This window comes from Leptodactylus fuscus, chromosome 1, assembly GCF_031893055.1.
Source record: "Leptodactylus fuscus isolate aLepFus1 chromosome 1, aLepFus1.hap2, whole genome shotgun sequence".
Classification (NCBI taxonomy): domain Eukaryota; kingdom Metazoa; phylum Chordata; class Amphibia; order Anura; family Leptodactylidae; genus Leptodactylus; species Leptodactylus fuscus.
Genome location: NC_134265.1, coordinates 241,913,485 through 241,934,400, shown reverse-complemented (window position 1 = coordinate 241,934,400; position 20,916 = coordinate 241,913,485). Strand labels below are relative to the sequence as shown.

General features: G+C 42.5%; 1 protein-coding gene across 2 annotated transcripts in view; it reads left to right on the top strand.

Moving 5' to 3' along the window:
• Positions 1-17,473, top strand: part of CDKL2 (cyclin dependent kinase like 2) — a 40,904-nt gene extending 23,431 nt beyond the window's left edge. For both annotated transcript variants that reach the window (XM_075285215.1, XM_075285225.1), the window contains exons 6-13: positions 510-649; positions 2,658-2,746; positions 4,110-4,233; positions 4,520-4,818; positions 6,593-6,683; positions 14,640-14,775; positions 15,756-15,862; positions 16,801-17,473. In XM_075285215.1, the coding sequence (XP_075141316.1) occupies positions 510-649; positions 2,658-2,746; positions 4,110-4,233; positions 4,520-4,818; positions 6,593-6,683; positions 14,640-14,775; positions 15,756-15,862; positions 16,801-16,869 (1,055 nt within the window). In that variant the 3' untranslated portion in view covers positions 16,870-17,473. The remainder of the gene's footprint in view (positions 1-509; positions 650-2,657; positions 2,747-4,109; positions 4,234-4,519; positions 4,819-6,592; positions 6,684-14,639; positions 14,776-15,755; positions 15,863-16,800) is intronic.
• The last annotated feature ends 3,443 nt before the right edge of the window (positions 17,474-20,916 follow it).

Sequence of the window (20,916 nt, the reverse complement as noted above, 5' to 3'; positions counted from 1 at the left end):
AGAAGCGAGTGACTCCCATTGAAGTCAATGGGAGCTGTTTTTGGCAGCGGATTTTGAGGCAGATTCCACGTCAAAATCTGCTGCCAAAAAACTCAGTGTGAACATACCCTTATAGTCTGTGGATTTTGCAGGTTTCTACGGGTAACAGATTTTTAAGCGGATTTAGTTTTCGTTTTTTGGATCCTCAAGCAGAAACGAGGTACGGAAACCCAAGTGCAGCTGTGAAACATGAGTCAGGTGAATGCCAAAAAGATACTCATTTGGCATCCAAGATGCTGACAGAAATCACGGGATAGATGAGGTGTATACTGTATACTGGAAACATCAGCTTATATATACAATACAAGCTTGGAGAGAAGAACTTATATATTTATTGCACCCTGGACAGTGTGTAATGAAATGTACAATTGCGTCCATTTTCCATATAGGATAATGGCATTTGGCAGCTAATTGATCATGCTGTTAATTAATCATGAGCCACCTTTATTAGTAGCAATTATCTGTTGTAGGAAATCTGACTCCACGTCTGCAGGAGCTGTTCTATAAGAATCCACTGTTTGCCGGAGTGACTTTGCCAGAGATTAAAGAAGTTGAACCACTTGAAAAGCGATATCCTAAACTCTCTTCTGTTATATTAGATTTAGCCAAGGTAACTTTTGCCATCCATGAATTCAGCATACTATTATATTTGGCTACTATAAAGGCTATTTTGAACATGTTACGCTAGGTTCACACCTGCGTTCTACTCTCCGTTCTGTGCTTTCCGTCTTCTGCATGCCGTGAGCGGCGGTGAGCATCTTATGCTCTCCGCCGCGAAACCGGATTTTTTAATCCGGACACAGAGTACTGCATGTCCGACTCTGTGTCCGGATTAAAAAACCCGGTTTCGCGGCGGAGGGCGCAAAACGCTCACCGCCGGACAAATGAATGGGTGAGAAAGACTCATGCAGGTTTCCATCTCCTGGTCTGTTTTATGCAGGAAATGGAAACCTGCAGAACGGACACCTGGGCGCAGATGTGAACGAGCCCTGAGTGATAAGCGGCGGTCAGTCTTTGGGTACTCTCAGTGTGGCCCTGACTCTCCTGAGGTTACCCAGTAGTACTTAGAGTACAATTATCTGTACAATGTGCAGAAAGAGGCACAAATGGAACTGTCTATTGTCTGTGTACTATAATATACCCTGTTTCTCCGAAAATAAGACAGTGTCTTATATGAAATTCTCTTCTTAAATATATGACCTGTCTTATTTTCAGGAGATGTCTTATGCAGCGGGAGACAATCGGCAGTCATACCGGCGCTTCCTTAGCGGAGCACCGGTTTGACTGCCGGTTGTAGGTGGTCCAGGAGGTGAGGGGGGGATGTCTTATTTCCGGGGGAAAAAAGAGTATCATCTTTAGGTCCAGCAAACCACAAGGTAACATTATTAATGATGAAGATGTGACCTATTTTTTAGGACCATCATCAGCACTGCCGAGTTTTCAGATATATAGATGTATAACATATTGTATTACTAATTTGATTGATATAAGTATTTATGATCCCCAAGAAGGTCTCCATAACCTGCTCCATTGACAACCACTGGTTTAAAGTTTTAGTTTGATGTTTTGCTTCATTTGATGCATGATAACTATATGATGGTGCATTAGGGCAGTAAAGTGTTCATAAGCCAGGGCCGATCCACTATACAATTCATGTTTGTGCTTACTGTAGAATAATATGTATAGCATAAGCATTCAAACAAAATATTTTTTTCAGGTTCAGATGTGTTTCCAGGTTTCTTTGTAAATCTTTGTTAGCGTTTCCATTATTTATGGTGGAAAAGTCTTCTTTTGTCACAACAAGAAGAGCTGAAATTAAAGTTAGTGGGGGAAATTCATCAATTCCACTATGCCAATTTTTCTGTAAGGGAATGATATTGTGCTGTACATTTGGCGAGAGGTCCTTTTTCGTGGCAAATGGGCACTGCAACCCCCATTCTGCAGCTCATTTGCCACATTGTCTGACATATTTAATATAACTCATGAAAGTTTTTGCCATGAGTTATAATGGAATTTTACACCAGTTCCTAAGTGGCATAGATCTCCATTCAGGCGCACAGGCTTCATAAATCAGTTGTGCCCTGCGCGACTGATGTATTTCAGTGATTCTTCAGTATCTGTTTGGAATACTTGGAGAAAGGATCCCTTAAAGGAGACATAGTTCTGTAATAAAGAGTCTGTGAAGCTCATGTCTATAGTCTCTTATTCTGACAATATTTATTAAAGTTAAGTTTACTCTAGATATGAAGTATGCTTCTATGCAATGGATAGCTAGTTATGTCAGCTGACTGTTGGCCCCATTGGTTGTTCGCTTTTGCTCTGAACTAATATGCAGAAAACCCCTAAATGTGTATTCAACCAAATGTAGCACAGCCTACATACAAAACACCAAGAAACATGTGATATACTGCAGTTAATGCTATGCTACTGTATGTGTGAATCTCACAAATCTCACTAAACCTCTCAAAATAGTCTGCGTTACACAGTAAGTTATTCATACGATTTACAAATTAGCATATTATTACACTTGCAAAATCATGTTAAAATATTCTGCTTAGAGAATTCACAAAGTAACAGTTTCATTTTCTGCAACAATTATCATTTACGTGTTATTCCAGAACTGTTTACAAATTGATCCAGACCAAAGGCCATCATGTACGACTTTGCTGCAGCATGACCTGTTTAGGAAGGATGGCTTCTCCGAGAGGTGGGTGAGATGATCATTGGTAATATTCTAAAACAGTAATGATGTAAATACATGTATGAAATACAGGACCAGAGTCTCTATTGAAGAGTCTACCTCAGAAACCGCCAAAAATTGGCAAAGTTGTCTAACCCCTTTAATACAGGCAGGGTTTTGGCACAGGACTGACTGCCTATCTTGGAGACCAAGCTAAGTTAGTAATAACACCAATGGTAAACTCTTATTAAATTTTGCTTCAGAAATTCATAAGCAGAATTTTTCCACAAAATCCACTGCAGAATCCGTAGCTGAATTTGCAAATTCTGCATCGAATTCTGTGGCGGAAAGGCGGTTATTGTCCATTTTCGGTTCATTTCAATGGGAGTTTTCAAGCATAATCTGCCAGGAGTTTGGCCATGATGCTTATTTTTTTCTGTTCATTGAAAAAAAAAAAATAATCATCATCTGCCTATTAGGGCCCCTTCACATGGCGTAAGCGCTCGGCTCATTTCGAGCCTTACACGCGAGTGCTTCTAAACACTTCCCATTCACTTCAATGGGAGCGCTCATAAACCGGCTTTATGCGCACTCCCATTAAAGTGAATGGGAAGTGTTTAGAAGCACTCGCGTGTACGGCTCGGAATGAGCCGAGCACTTACGCCATGTGAAGGGGCCCTTACTGAAATGAATAGAGGCGGATTTTAGGCAGAAATTCCTCCATGAAGTCAATGGGAGGCTTTTTTTTCAGCGTTGAAATTTCACACCAAATTCCTCACCATTTTCCTCCGTGTGAATGGACCCTAAATATTGCCAAACTCCTGCGACTCTCAGTGCCTGTACAGTTCTTTACACAAGATGGAGTATATCCTGTCTTTGATGTGCATGCATCAGATCTTGGGCCCCTGCAAAATTAAGCTAAGGTGTAATTCTCTAACTTCAGAGAAGAGTTGGAAAAGACCTGAGGAACCATAGATGAATCTGATAAGACTCATCAGACTCACTTCTGGGTAATTATAAAGGTTTTTATGAGTAATTGTGCCCACGGACAATGTTATTATAGGAGCACTAGGCCACCAGTCACAGGACCTGTGGGTGGTTCAGCGTCCCAAAACTCCCTAGCAGGTTTCCTTTAATGAGATTTTTATGTTATACTAACATCTTAATATGTAATACATGATCAATGATGTCCTAACTTCGAACATTATATATTACGCTAAAATATTGTACTGTAGGGCATTAATATAATAACCCAGTGGAAACTGTGAAGATAATCATGGAGTAGGAACTTTATGTAGACTAAAACTATATTTCTTAAGAAATAATAATGCCAGCAGTATGGATTGGGACTATAAAAAGCAATCATTATTTCGGTAACATTTTTTGAAAGGTTCTCACTGGAAATCAGTGCCAAAGTCCAGAAGCTTTGCAAAGAACACCCATCACCACCCCGGAAAATTAAGAACTGCAAAAAGGATGACTACCCAGGAGAAAAGAAAGCATTGGCCATACAGGTAAAGTGGTTTCTTTCATTGCAATGTAGGACTAACAAATGTACTGTATAGATGTGAAACAAGAACTCAATCAGCTGGTGCCATTCATGGATAGAGCCGCAGTATCAGGTACAGCAGAGATGAGATGTAAGGAGCAGTGTCCGGTAAATGGCGATGAGCCTGAAGACTTCCTCAAGCACCAAAGCCCCTTTAAACAGCTGGTTGGTGCTGATAGTCAGACTCCCACTTAATGTAAAACCCCTTTCACACTATAATTTCCTTTTATTTTCCTTGTTTCTTCTTACAGGACTTTAATATAGAATCTAAAGGAAAAGATGCAAAACCTTTAAAAGTCAAGATAATTAAAATGGATACAGATAAGAGTGAGAAGAACGATGTAGCGTCTAATGCTAGCACTTTATTTAATGGCTCCACTCCAAACAGAACAGTGCCTTATGTCACACTGAAAGAGTCAAGCACCAGTTTAGATCATCAGAAAAGCCCAAGTAGCATCATACCTCCTATCAGTTACAACCTTACTGCCATCTCTCCTCATCTGATGTCCTCAACCAACGCGTCATCTATCTCCAGCCATGTCAACTTCAGGTAACTGGAGACAACATAGTTGTAACTTACTGTTTTTATGTAAGTTAGTTAGTAAGTAGAGTCCCTATGAATGTAATATTTGAAAAGACTAATAAATGTATGTAGTAATAAATGCGTATCCAGTTGATTCTATAAAGCTGGGCTTGCACTAGCTGTTGTCTTAATGATATTTCACCTGACTCCAGCTTACACATGCAGGGTGGGTCAGTGGTTAGTCCTATGACCTCGGAGTTCGAATCCAACTAAGAACAACACCTGCTTGTGTTCTTGTCATGTACTCCAAATTCCTTCTACACCCCAAAGACTTTAGGAAAGGAATTTAGATTGTGAGCCCTATATGGCACAGTAAATGTCTGTCTGTAAATCTGCTGGATCTGTTGGTTCTTTATAAGAATGACCATCGCATTGGAGGGTGGACAGACACACCCCAACAACTATGCTGAAGCTGCTCCTCACTCACTGTGTCTACTTAAAGGGGTGGTCCAGGAAATTTTAGTACTGGACCAGGAGGCTGGGGAAGAAACCTTAAGAAAAAAAAAAAGGCACTCACCTGTCCACCGGCACCCAGGAGCTTGTTCCGTCACAGACTGCGTATATGAGTGACGTCCCAGGTACTTTCCTGTGTCTCGTACGGTGACAGCGCTTTTTGCTGTGGGATGCCACATGGGGCCTTAGCCATAAGTAGCCGCAGTGAGTGAGGAGCAGCTTCAACCTAGTCATGCATTCGGCTTACTATTCACGCCTACTGGGCATGATTGATATCCCATCATATCGTCATGGAGGGAGGGGGCTGTGAGAAAGAGATGTCAACCATGCCTAGGAGGCATGGCAAGGCTGAAGCTGCTCCCCGCACGCCATGACTACTTGAGTTGTTTTGCATATAACTTTTATCCTTTCAGTAATTTATAACTTCACAATAGAAATACTATAGAGAGGCACCAATGGAAAAGCCATTACTTCAATCTGTAGACAATAGAAGTTTATGGTGGCAAAAAATTTTTACAAGCTTTTTATATGAATAGTAGAAGAAGTAGAGGTTCAGCTCCTAGCACTGGCACTGATCAGCTGATTGAAGAGGTTGAGACAACAGCAGAAATACAAGAGCTCCATCCTCTGTGCAGTGGCTCAGAATGGTACTCTCCCAGACACTGAAGGGGGTTTTCTGGGATTTATATATTTGTGACCTATCCTTAGGATATTTGCCATGGATCAGTCAACTGTAGTGGCGCTTCACGAGTATCATTGCCTTTTCACAGGCCAGTGACGTCACATGGCTTGTGTGAAGCTCAGTCCCATTCTGCAATACCAAGCACAGATCATATACTATGTATAGCGTTGTATTTGGTATTCAATGAAGAGGCAGTAGCGCTTAAACAAATGATGCAGTCTCTTCAATTTGCTGATCGTGGGGGTGGCGTGTGGCGGATCCCCACCGATCTGATATTAATGACCTATTGAAAGCCTAAGAATATTAGCTGCATATTATCTGCATCAATCTGATATTGATGACCTACCATAAGCAAAGATCACCAATAGTAAAGACCCTAAAAACTGTTTTGGGTAAAAGCCAGCAGAATGGATCCTTATACACATACGCCCCTTTGTACTAGTGACTTGTGGGAGTCTTAGCATTTTTACAGAATTTGTGTCCTAGAAACAGAAGGTTTTCCCAGGGTAAACATTTACTTTCAAAGCTGTATTTTACCTTTCTCTGATGCTACATGTACTACTAGATTACTAGTAAATGACAAATTACCTTTTTATTTCATTAAAGAGGAGAAGAAAGAGGGAAGATGTTTGTCAGTTCTTTAAAAAAGAATGGAGGAAAGCCTTCCCCGGGTTATAATCCTAATGTAACAACACTGGTAAGTTTATGTACTGTATATCCACAAAAAAAATCTCTTTTTTATATGTAATTGTTTTTTGAGGCAATTTTTTGATCCATATAAATATAAATATCATAAAATACAAAAAGATTGCTTACTAGAGATGAGCGAACAGTGTTCTATCGAACACATGTTCGATCGGATATCAGGGTGTTCGCCATGTTCGAATCGAATCGAACACCACGTGGTAAAGTGCGCCAAAATTCGATTCCCCTCCCACCTTCCCTGGCGCCTTTTTTGCACCAATAACAGCGCAGGGGAGGTGGGACAGGAACTACGACACTGGGGGCATTGAAAAAAATTGGAAAAAGTCATTGGCTGCCGAAATCAGGTGACCTCCATTTTAGACGAATAGTGGATTTCAAATCCGGGTCATATGAGAATGTGAACTTTGTGACTATGAGACAGGGATAGCTGTACAGGCAGGGATAGCTAGGGATAACCTTTATTTAGGGGGGAATGTTATTAAAAATAACTTTTTGGGGCTCTATCGGGTGTGTAATTGTGATTTTTGTGAGATAAACTTTTTCCCATAGGGATGCATTGGCCAGCGCTGATTGGCCGAATTCCGTACTCTGGCCAATCAGCGCTGGCCAATGCATTCTATTAGCTTGATGAAGCAGAGTGTGCACAAGGGTTCAAGCGCACCCTCGGCTCTGATGTAGCAGAGCCGAGGCTGCACAAGGGTTCAAGCGCACCCTCGGCTCTGATGTAGGAGAGCCGAGGGTGCACTTGAACCCTTGTGCACCCTCAGCTCTGCTACATCAGAGCCGAGGGTGCGCTTGAACCCTTGTGCACACTCTGCTTCATCAAGCTAATAGAATGCATTGGCCAGCGCTGATTGGCCAATGTATTCTATTAGCCTGATGAAGTAGAGCTGAATGTGTGTGCTAAGCACACACATTCAGCTCTACTTCATCGGGCTAATAGAATGCATTGGCCAGCGCTGATTGGCCAGAGTACGGAACTCGACCAATCAGCGCTGGCTCTGCTGGAGGAGGCGGAGTCTAAGATCGCTCCACACCAGTCTCCATTCAGGTCCGACCTTAGACTCCGCCTCCTCCGGCAGAGCCAGCGCTGATTGGCCGAAGGCTGGCCAATGCATTCCTATGCGAATGCAGAGACTTAGCAGTGCTGAGTCAGTTTTGCTCAACTACACATCTGATGCACACTCGGCACTGCTACATCAGATGTAGCAATCTGATGTAGCAGAGCCGAGGGTGCACTAGAACCCCTGTGCAAACTCAGTTCACACTAATAGAATGCATTGGCCAGCGCTGATTGGCCAATGCATTCTATTAGCCCGATGAAGTAGAGCTGAATGTGTGTGCTAAGCACACACATTCAGCACTGCTTCATCAAGCCAATACAATGCATTAGCCAGTGCTGATTGGCCAGAGTACGGAATTCGGCCAATCAGCGCTGGCTCTGCTGGAGGAGGCGGAGTCTAAGGTCGGACCTGAATGGAGACTGGTGTGGAGCGATCTTAGACTCCGCCTCCTCCAGCAGAGCCAGCGCTGATTGGTCGAGTTCCGTACTCTGGCCAATCAGCGCTGGCCAATGCATTCTATTAGCCCGATGAAGTAGAGCTGAATGTGTGTGCTTAGCACACACATTCAGCTCTACTTCATCAGGCTAATAGAATACATTGGCCAATCAGCGCTGGCCAATGCATTCTATTAGCTTGATGAAGCAGAGTGTGCACAAGGGTTCAAGCGCACCCTCGGCTCTGATGTAGCAGAGCCGAGGCTGCACAAGGGTTCAAGTGCACCCTCGGCTCTCCTACATCAGAGCCGAGGGTGCGCTTGAACCCTTGTGCAGCCTCGGCTCTGCTACATCAGAGCCGAGGGTGCGCTTGAACCCTTGTGCACACTCTGCTTCATCAAGCTAATAGAATGCATTGGCCAGCACTGATTGGCCAGAGTACGGAATTCGGCCAATCAGCGCTGGCCAATGCATTCTATTAGCCCGATGAAGTAGAGCTGAATGTGTGTGCTAAGCACACACATTCAGCACTGCTTCATCACGCCAATACAATGCATTAGCCAGTGCTGATTGGCCAGAGTACGGAATTCGGCCAATCAGCGCTGGCTCTGCTGGAGGAGGCGGAGTCTAAGATCGCTCCACACCAGTCTCCATTCAGGTCCGACCTTAGACTCCGCCTCCTCCAGCAGAGCCAGCGCTGATTGGCCGAATTCCGTACTCTGGCCAATCAGCACTGGCTAATGCATTGTATTGGCTTGATGAAGCAGTGCTGAATGTGTGTGCTTAGCACACACATTCAGCTCTACTTCATCGGGCTAATAGAATGCATTGGCCAATCAGCGCTGGCCAATGCATTCTATTAGCGTGAACTGAGTTTGCACAGGGGTTCTAGTGCACCCTCGGCTCTGCTACATCAGATTGCTACATCTGATGTAGCAGTGCCGAGTGTGCATCAGATGTGTAGTTGAGCAAAACTGACTCAGCACTGCTAAGTCTGCATTCGCATAGGAATGCATTGGCCAGCCTTCGGCCAATCAGCGCTGGCTCTGCCGGAGGAGGCGGAGTCTAAGGTCGGACCTGAATGGAGACTGGTGTGGAGCTATCTTAGACTCCGCCTCCTCCAGCAGAGCCAGCGCTGATTGGCCGAATTCCGTACTCTGGCCAATCAGCACTGGCTAATGCATTGTATTGGCTTGATGAAGCAGTGCTGAATGTGTGTGCTTAGCACACACATTCAGCTCTACTTCATCGGGCTAATAGAATGCATTGGCCAGCGCTGATTGGCCGAATTCCGTACTCTGGCCAATCAGCACTGGCTAATGCATTGTATTGGCTTGATGAAGCAGTGCTGAATGTGTGTGCTTAGCACACACATTCAGCTCTACTTCATCGGGCTAATAGAATGCATTGGCCAATCAGCGCTGGCCAATGCATTCTATTAGCGTGAACTGAGTTTGCACAGGGGTTCTAGTGCACCCTCGGCTCTGCTACATCAGATTGCTACATCTGATGTAGCAGTGCCGAGTGTGCATCAGATGTGTAGTTGAGCAAAACTGACTCAGCACTGCTAAGTCTGCATTCGCATAGGAATGCATTGGCCAGCCTTCGGCCAATCAGCGCTGGCTCTGCCGGAGGAGGCGGAGTCTAAGGTCGGACCTGAATGGAGACTGGTGTGGAGCGACCTTAGACTCCGCCTCCTCCAGCAGAGCCAGCGCTGATTGGCCGAATTCCGTACTCTGGCCAATCAGCACTGGCTAATGCATTGTATTGGCTTGATGAAGCAGTGCTGAATGTGTGTGCTTAGCACACACATTCAGCTCTACTTCATCGGGCTAATAGAATGCATTGGCCAGCGCTGATTGGCCGAATTCCGTACTCTGGCCAATCAGCACTGGCTAATGCATTGTATTGGCTTGATGAAGCAGTGCTGAATGTGTGTGCTTAGCACACACATTCAGCTCTACTTCATCGGGCTAATAGAATGCATTGGCCAATCAGCGCTGGCCAATGCATTCTATTAGCGTGAACTGAGTTTGCACAGGGGTTCTAGTGCACCCTCGGCTCTGCTACATCAGATTGCTACATCTGATGTAGCAGTGCCGAGTGTGCATCAGATGTGTAGTTGAGCAAAACTGACTCAGCACTGCTAAGTCTGCATTCGCATAGGAATGCATTGGCCAGCCTTCGGCCAATCAGCGCTGGCTCTGCCGGAGGAGGCGGAGTCTAAGGTCGGACCTGAATGGAGACTGGTGTGGAGCTATCTTAGACTCCGCCTCCTCCAGCAGAGCCAGCGCTGATTGGTCGAGTTCCGTACTCTGGCCAATCAGCACTGGCCAATGCATTTCTATGGGGAAAAGTTAGCTTGCGAAAATCGCAAACTGACAGGGATTTCCATGAAATAAAGTGACTTTTATGCCCCCAGACATGCTTCCCCTGCTGTCCCAGTGTCATTCCAGGGTGTTGGTATCATTTCCTGGGGTGTCATAGTGGACTTGGTGACCCTCCAGACACGAATTTGGGTTTCCCCCTTAACGAGTTTATGTTCCCCATAGACTATAATGGGGTTCGAAACCCATTCGAACACTCGAACAGTGAGCGGCTGTTCGAATCGAATTTCGAACCTCGAACATTTTAGTGTTCGCTCATCTCTATTGCTTACCAAGATACAGAGAATTTTCTTTGCAGCAACCACTCAAAACTTCATCTTTAACCCCTTCCCGCCGATGGCATTTTTTGATTTTTGTTTTTCGTTTTTGACTCCCCTCCTTCTAAACCCCATAACTTTTTTATTTCTCCGCTCCCAGAGTCATATGAGGTCTTAATTTTTGCGGGACAATTTTTTCTTCATGATGCCACCATTAATTATTCTATATAATGTACTGGGAAGCAGGAAAAAAAATCAGAATGGGGTGGATTTGAAGAAAAAATGCATTTCTGCGACTTTCTTACGGGCTTTGGTTTTACGGCGTTCACTGTGCAGCCAAAATGACATGTCCCCTATATTCTGTGTTTCGGTACGGTTCCAGGGATACCAAATTTATATGGTTTTATTTACATTTTGACCCCTAAAAAAAATTCCAAAACGGTGTTAAATTTTTTTTTTTCTAAAAGTCGCCATATTCCGACGGCCGTAACTTTTTTATACGTCCGTGTATGGGGATGCATAGGGCGTCTTTTTTTGCGGGGCCGGGTGTACTTTTCAGTTCTACCATTTTCGGGAAATGTTATTGCTTTGATCACTTTTTATTCAAATTTTTATCAGAATTAAAACAGTGAAAAAACGGCGGTTTGGCACTTTTGACTATTTTTCCTGCTACGGCGTTTACCGAACAGGAAAAATATTTTTATAGATTTGTAGAGCGGGCGATTTCGGACGCGGGGATACCTAACATGTATATGTTTCACAGTTTTTAACTACTTTTATATTTGTTCTAGGGAAAGGGGGGTGATTTGAACTTTTAATACTTTTTATATTTTTTTATATTTTTTTTTACTTTTTTTTTTATTTTTTTTTTTGCATTTATTAGACCCCCTAGGGGTGTTGAACCCCAGGGGGTCTGATCACTAATGCAATGCATTACAATGCTAATGCATTGCAAAAAAGCATCATCTCTTTTGCAGGCTGTATACACCAGCCTGCAAAAGAGAGGATTTGCAGACCGGCTGGGAGCCTTTAACAAGGCTCCCGGCTGTCACTGCAACATGACGTCGGCCCTGGAGCATGCTCCAGGAGCCGGCGATCCTTGCCAAAATGGCGAAAATGGCGCCTCCGGCGCCTTTGACAGCAGCGCCGGAGGGGTTAATGCCTCCGATCGGTCCGGGGACCGATCGGAGGCATTAGAGCCGGTTGTCTACTGCTTAAAGCAGTAGACACCCGGCGGCTATGACGGCCGCCCGGCTCCCGGGCGGTCGCCATAGTTACAGACCCGACACGCGCCGTACTATTACGGCGCATGTCGGGAAGGGGTTAAAGGAAACCTGTCACCATGAAATTCAATATAATCTGCAGGCACCAGGGTGAGCTGAGCAGATATATAGTTTTGATGGGAAAAGATTCATTATCATCTATCATCTATTCATTTATTTATCTGTTCATTTTATGCTTAGTAGGAGTATTTATGTCAAATGGGCGGTCCTAACAGTGATTGTTCTTATAGAGATAGCTGTTAATCCGTGTTAGGACCGCCTACATGACTCAATAACTCCTTCCAAGCTTAGAAAGAACAGTGAAATAAATGAATACATGACAAGTTATATAGTTTTGTTAGAAAAGATTCAGGATATCACTCTGCTCAGGTAATTGTACTTTGCAACATGATGCCTACAGATTAGACAGCATTTTCATGGTGACAAGTTCCCTTTTAATTCCTATAGGCCATCGCCAGTAAACACAGGTTGTAGCCATCACCCAGAGAGCAGAAAAATAATGCCTGAAGAGAAACTGTCTGATACTGCTAAATAAGTGAGAGGCTTTACAAGGCTGGATATAAATATCATAACAGACTGAGGCTTAAAGGGGCTCTATCATTGGGAAAAGTAATTTTTAACTAAACATATACCTAGCCTTTAGAAAGGCTATTCCACACATAGCTTTTGTATATTAATCACCTCAGTAGTTTTTGAATGAACCCATTTTTGCTAATTAGCTTCCAGCGTGCACCCAGAAGTCTCATCGAGCACTGTGTACTGTGTGTACAGCACAGGCTGCTGCTGATGACTAATCTCCCTGCTCTCACACACATAGCAGAGAATAGCAGACGGTGCTCACAGACACTTCTGGAGTGACGCTGGAGGCTAATTAGCATATGGATAAAAACGGGCTCATTCAAAAACTACTGAGGTGATTTACATACAAGAGGTATATGTGGAATAGCCTTTCTAAAGGCTATGCAAGTATGTGCTTAGTTAAAAATGACTTTTCCCAATGATAGAGCCCCTTTAACTTTTATTTTTTCTCAGCCCTTTCTGGTTATATGATACAAGCAAAATGTACAAGAAAATGTGTGTGTATTATTATAATTATTATTGTTTGTTTATATAGCACCATTAATTCCATGGTGCTTTACATTTGAGGGCTTACAGACACAGTACATAAAATATACAAACAAATATAATGCTAACAATGACCGACTAGTACAGTGAGATAGAGGGACTTGTCCGCGAGGGCTTACAGCCTATGAGGGAAGAGGGATAGAGACAGAAGGTAAGGGGAGAGAATGTTCGGATAGCGGTGTGGTGACAGTAGTGTTATTGGAGGTTGTAGGCTTTCCTGAATAGGTGAGTCTTCAGGGCCTTCTTGAAGCCTGTGATTGTGGGGGTCAGTCTTATGTGTCTTGGTAAGGAGTTCCAGAGTATGGGGGATGCACAAGAGAAATCTTGGAGACGGTTGTGTGAAAAGTGGATGAGAGCAGAGCGGAGTAGGAGGTCATTGGAGGATCTGAGGTTACGTGTGGGCAGGTAGCGGGAGATTAGGTCAGAGATATATGGAGGAGACAGGTTGTGGATGGCTTTGTATGTCAGTGTTAGTATTTTGAACTCTATTCGCTGGGCAATGGGTAACTATTGAAGGAATTGGGAGAGGCTGATGAAGAACAGCGCAGTTTAAGGTGGACTTGAGGGGGGCGAGGGTGTTAGCTGGGAGTCCATGGAGAAGGGTGTTACAGTAATTCAAGCAGGAGATAATGAGGGCATGGACTAGCATATTTGTAGTTTCAGGGGTGAGGAAAGAGCAGATTGGATGGATGTTCTTGAGTTGGAGGCGGCAGGAAGTGTCGCAACTCGAAGGATAGGTCAGAGTCCAAAGTTATCCAAAAGCAACAGACCTGTGGGACAGGGGTAAGTGTGGTTCCATTAACTTTGATAGATGGGTCAGGTAGAAGGCCCATATGAGGTGGGGCGAAGATAATGAACTCTGTTTTCTCCATGTTAGGTTTGAGTTGAGAAAGTAGGAGGAGAGAAAGGAGGCTACAGCCTCTAGACACATTGGAACTCTGGACAACAGAGAGGTAATGTCTGGTCCAGAGAGATATATTTGAGTGTCGTCAGCATAGCAATGATATTGAAAACCATGAGATTTTATGAGTTGGCCAAGGGTGAGGGTGTAGATGGAGAACAGGAGGGATCCTAGGACGGAGCCTTGGGGGACACCTACAGAAAGAGGACGTGGTGAGGAGGTGGTATGTGAATGGGAGACGTGGAATGTGCGATTGGTGAGGTATAAGGAGATCCGTGATGCCAAGGGATGAGAGTGTTTCTAACAAGAGGAAATGGTTTAACTATACAACAATGCATACAACAATCTGATTAAAAATCATTTCAAACACCTTGCAGTATATCTCCCTTAACAACTAGCATTGATATCAAATTGCGATGGGGATCAGGGGCATTTTGACCTATGTTGCATAAATACTACTGTGTCAAGTTGTCATGGTATAACACATTTACATGTAGATTGGAAATGACAAGAGCCCTCTCCAACTGAACAAGAAAAAGTGGGAGTTCTCAAGAGCTGACATGAGATTGCCTGAGCTCAGCTATGGCCACTTGCCAGAACTGAAGAGCACAGACGTTGGCAGTCTTTACAGTGGTGAGTATTTTATCATCTTGTTTCTTTAAATCCTAAAGTGACCCTCCAGTCAAGAACTCAAAAATAAAAGGAACCACAAAGGATCATTACTTGCTATTTATTATCCCTAAGTCTTGCTCTTTGGTTGCTATTTAGTTTGGCTCCATTATGATACAGCTGTGATCTGTGACTACAATATAACCGTATATATGTATGGGTCCAGATGGCATCCATGTACTTCTGTGCTTTCCACGGACCCATACACTTCAATGAATGATCCTACACCACAAAACAAACAGGGACACGGTCTGCTCTGAGTTATCGAGTCTAGCTTCACAGCTCCCACAAGGGCCCATGAAACTGTTTATGTGAGTTAAAGGTGTTTCTCACTTTTAAAGGGTTTGTCCAATGAGATTTTTATTTAGAAAAAAAGCTAAATGGGTTAAAAAATAGAAACATTACTAAATTCACACCCTACTATTCAGCTAAACACTGGATGATGTGTCGCCACTATAGGAACAACACATTGTTCTAAAGTATTAGAAACAGAATGGCACACTGATTGTCTGGCTATTGTGACTGTCTACACAACCTTGGCGAAAAGGACTAGCACAAAAGCCTGTATTGTTGTTTTCTGTGGTTAGAACAGCAAACTGTCAGATTCCAGTTCTGGAAATGGATATCTTAAACTCAGTATATCTCTGCTGTTTGTGCACCATGGATCTCTTAGGGATTGTATGTTATGTGGGGAATATGTCATAAATCTACCTATTAAAGACTATTCATTAGCAAGTATTCCCTGCTGGTGAAGGCAATGTAAGACTTCTTTCTGCATGTAGGAACAGTGAGGTCATGCTTTTCCAGAGAGACAAGTTGTCATAACTATTTACTTCTAGAAAAAAATAAGCTTTGTATACTGAACATGCTCGTTTGTTTACCTGTAATATTTATCTGTGTTTTCTGTATTTGTGATGTCAGACAATTTCCATATTGTTTTCTAGTTCGCAGTTCAAAACTGGTGAAGAAAGAAAATAAGACAATACCAGAGTCTCGTATTCCTTCTCTTGCTATGATTGATCTGCACAGCACAAGCGCAGCCTTACCACAGGTCAGGTACAATTCATGATTAATAAACACAGAAAGTCTACAGATGTCATGTAAAGAAAACAGCAATACATTTGTAACATAAAAATGGCTTATTTTAGTTTGTAGTTGTGCCTTATACAGATTTAGCAGAGTTAACCCGAACTACTACCAACTACTTTGGTTAAATTGCTGCAGTTTGATGATATCTAGCGAATCCCATCCACATATTGCAGAAAAATATGCGCAGTGGAAATCCTGTTGAAATTTTGAAAATCGCAGCATGTCAATTATACCTATGGAATACGCTGGCGGTTTCCCTATAGGTATAATGGAAGTAGAAAATCCACAGAGGAGGCCGCCATAATTTTTCCCACAGCCCTTTTTTTGCTTCAGCCAGCTAAGTGGGGCATTAGCCTCAGCCAGTTTTTGAAGGAACTTAGCAGAGAGGTTGTTACAGACATCTTGGAGAAGTAACCACAGGCGGATGTAGACGATGTATGCTTGCTCAAATCCTTCTTGTCTCTTCTTGATAGACGTTATGTTGAGACCAGGGCTTGCGTGGACCATATTATCACTTCCAGAACTCCTCCAAAGGGTGGTCACACCAAATATTGCTGTGATGTAGATTTCTCTTTTGTTCAGTCACTTATTGAACATACAGAGAAACATAAACTACAGACAGGGTCCCACCTGCTGCGTCTTTCTTGAGAATGGCGGTTCCCTGTTGCCTGCATCTTGGCTGTGGTGAGCAGAGAACAAGATGCAAATGAATAGCAGATAGAATCAAAAGGAGAGATCCATATATGTGAAGATACCTGTCCATTCACTGAGATGGCAAGATGGGAAAACCCTTTAAGTGATAAAGCATGCTATAAAAGTTCAACTTTTCTTCATTATAATACAAATTCTATTTTCTATACAAGTATATTTTATAATATATTTTATTACTCTTACTTGCAGTTTGTTGGAAGTTCAATACAAGACCCTACAGATGTCATAGAAGCAAATTTTCCTCCAGTGGAACATTAATAAAAATTTGAAAGAAGAACAAAATACAAGGACTTAACTTGTTTTGTGAAAATGCGACACGACTAACTGAAGACACTTGGCCAGGGTCGGCCTAGAGCCTTATTTTAGACACAGTGTTGCAAATTGCAATCATGGCAATGCAGTAAAAACATTATCTACTAAGCAATGCATATATCTACATTTTGTCTACTGACAGATAACACATGCCGTGTTCATTGAAGCTTTACCGGTCTGTATATCAGACTGTATTAAACTGGACGTATCTATATCTATACATATTTATATGCTATAACAGAGCTAGGCCTTTGTCAGATGGCATCTGGTTCAATGATTTCTATATACTTGATCATTTGAGAATGCAGCATGTATAGTCCATGGAAAATTGCTCAAATAAATAAATATATATATATATATATATATATATTCATGCAATGCAAACACTTAAGTGGGATGAGGAGATTTCACTATCCAAATGTTCAGATAAATGTGATAATCTGTTCGGCTTATGTACATTGGAAAGTATTTTACCAAGATGTTGAACCGCAGGATAAAATGAGGATTATCAGATGGATTGTTTTGTTCCAAGCTATTATATTGTGCACGAAAAATGTCCCCCTGTACCCCATGGGTTAATAACAAACATGGTTATTACATATCCATAGAAGGATGGTTGTGTGCAGTGACTGCCACCATATAAGAACAAATAGATTCTTACTAAGATGTCTCCACTGTACAATTCATACAATTACAGTGTAACACCATTACAAGAATTTTACAGAAAGCAGCCGTATAAAGCATTGTTAAATTGTTGAACAGTTTATGAAAGTCCAGGCTTCTGAGTTTTCTTTATGGTAAAACACCAATCCTCTCTTTCCATATAAAACATATAAGTAACAGTCTGTACCCGTGTCATATCTGAAAAGGTTTTACAATGTATTTATAACTAATGAATTTAGCATTCTTTTCCATTTATGTATTTCCTTCTATGTATTAGTTATGTGTGAAAAATCCATCCATAGGCCTAAATAGTTGTTCCCGCATATGCATGGATTTCTGTAAGCTCTGTTGAAATAATGAGGTAGTCGCAGATATTTCTGCAACAAATTTGTCATGCAAGAAAATACCCCAAATAGTCCGTCAGGAGAATGTTACAATGACTGGAAGAAGATCCACCATCAAGTGACAGAGTATAATACTTTCTACATTGCCCTGGGCCAAAGATTTGCTGCATATTGTGATTATAATGTGTTCTTAAAAGTGGTTTATGTAATGATCTGCAGGACTGTACAGGCCAAGCACCGGTCCACATAAGGTCATGCTAGATTATTTGATATGGTCCTGTTATTGTTGAAGAATCTCACACATAAGGTCACATAAGTATTTCTGTGCAGGTCCTGAACTCAGAAGGGGGAGCATCAAGAGAGGCAAAAGAGAAGAGTGTGAACTGCTATGGAGTCTCTATCTCTACTTTAGGAGGTCTAGATTTGTCTATAAAGTGGTCTAAAACGTGCTTCGGGGGCTGGCCCTTGTATCGTATTTAGGGGGTCTTGGGTAAACATTTATTTACAAAATTGTGGCTGGATGTGTCTTTAGAGGGTCTGGTTTAGGTGTCTGTAGTTATTTAAGGGGTTATGGGGGCTGATCAGTGGAATATGTATGTAAGGGAATTGCTAGAGCAGCAATTTCCCAGTAGCTGCTGGTGAACCCTGGGGGGAGGGGCACAAGAGACAGTGAGCCCTAAGCTGAAACCCCCTGCTGTACCTTCCTGCTTGCTGGTGCTATTCTAAGCAATAGGTGGTAACTGGTAGACAGGTCCTTCCTATATAAGTGACAACACAGAAGGAAGACAAGACAAACAAAATTTCCATTCATTTCAATGGGATTTTATCTGTTGTCCTTTAGTGTCCATTTGGCCCGTTTACACCCGTGTCCGTTTTTTCAAGCGGACAAAAAAATCCTACATGCAGGACTTTTTTGCTCATTTGAAAAAAACGGACAGCAAGTGTCCGTTTTTTTTTTTTGTTTTGTTTTTTTAACATTGAGGTCTATGGGCAACGGACATCAGTTACTGTCCGTAATGATAGGTGTCTGTTTTTTCTTTTTAAACAGACCCCTTCTGTGCGGACATCAACAGTAGCGTGAACCCTACCTTAGGTTCCATTCACATGGAGGGAAATGATGAGGAATTTCAGCGCTGTAAAAGGAGGCGTCAATGGGAGGCGTTTTTTTCAGCGCTTTTCCACACCAAATTCCTCACCATTTTCCTCCGTGTGAATGGCTCCTCACTGAACTAGGACTTCTACAGACTGGAACCGTATTGATTTTAGTGATGCGTATGAGTTTCATACCCCAGTGAAACTAATAAACCACCCAAAAATAGATACTAAAAACTACCTCCATATATTTGTACTGAGTCCAACAGGCTGGAAAAATGGTCAAAGATAGGGCATTTCCTATATTTTAACCATTTCAGGACTGTTTTTTTTTTTTTCATACATGCAGTTTTGAAGGCTATACATTTTTTGCTCTGGGTTATTCAAATTTTTTAGGGCTTTATTCTTTATCATTAACAGTTTTATTGAGTTTTCAAAATAACTTATAGTAAAAGTATAATAAAAAGTAAGTAAAATCCAGCACAGACAGCAGAGCATACAATAATAAGAAGCGAAATACAAAAAAATAAGTACCAGTAAGAATAAAGATGGGGAACTAGAAAAAGGTGGTAAAGTTCCCAGTAGGTATATAAATGTTGTAGTGAGTCAGGGGAGGATAGTAGTACAAATGCAAGGAGGATTGAATGGGAATCAGGGTGAGGTCGGCGGAAAGAAAGATAGGTAGGGTGGGGGGTTACATAGGAGCCACAATTTTTGATGAGCACTATTATTCAGCCTCAACTCAGCTGTCATCCACTCCATACGTCTTATGTGCAGGATTTCTTGACGCCAAAATTCGAGGAATGGAGGTGAGGGAGACTTCCATAATCTGGCAATGATAGATCAAGCTGCTACTAAAAGGAAGCCAATTAGTTTCCAAGTATATTTTTCAAAGTTTGTAGGGAAAAATGGAAAGGAGGAGAGATAAAGGGGCAATCTTCAATGCAATGCCTGTGACCTACTTAATCAGAAAAAGATACCAGAAAGGATGAAGCTGGGGGCGATTCCACCAGATATGGAGCATAGTGTCATGGTCATTGTTTCATCTCCAGCAACAATCAGAGGCTGTAGGGAAGATCTCATGAAGAACTAAATGAACTCTGTACCAGCATGATAGAATTTTGTAGCTAGTTTCCTGAGCCCTGTACGAGATGGAAAATTTTTGGCACGACTGGAAGGCTATGAGCCACACTTCTGGTGGAAAGGAAGTCCCACCTTAGGGTATAAGCAGTAGATAATAAAGATAGGGCAGTGTTGGGCGATGGATGAGGTACAAATGTGTTCAAACGGTGTAATAGTCTGTGCAAGTTATAGGTCTTCTTGAGGGCAGAGTAAAAGTGTTGGTAGTATTCACAGCTCTAGCAGGTGGACTGAGATCTATTGTCCTGAGGAATTAGGTCCATGTTATGGACAAAAGAGGCCAGGGACAGGACTTGAGTCGTTGGAGTTGTAGGGCAGCAGGGAAGTCTGGGTTGCCCAATATGGGGTTTAGAGTTCCATAGTTCATGAAGAGTTGTCAGGCAACGAACAGAAGTGAGGAGATAGCGCTGTCTATGGAGCTATGGTAAGAACAAGAAAGTTGGAATCAACTCTTAAGGACAACTCAGAGTTTAGAGTTAGCGATATGGTGCCAGTCTAGGATCCAATTGGTGACTGCAGACAAATAATAATTAGTGCAGCCCAGGATGGCTGGGCCACTCGCTTGTTTAGATTTCACCACGGTGGGTTTGGCTATTCTGGGTGGTTTAGACACCTAAATGAATTTCAAAAACATCTTCTGAATAGAGGAGAAGAAGTCTTTAGGGAGAACAACAGGGACTGTCCAGAAGATATAAAGAAGTCTAGGAAAGGCATTCATCTTTAGGTTAATGTGGCCCAACCAAGAAAGGCCATT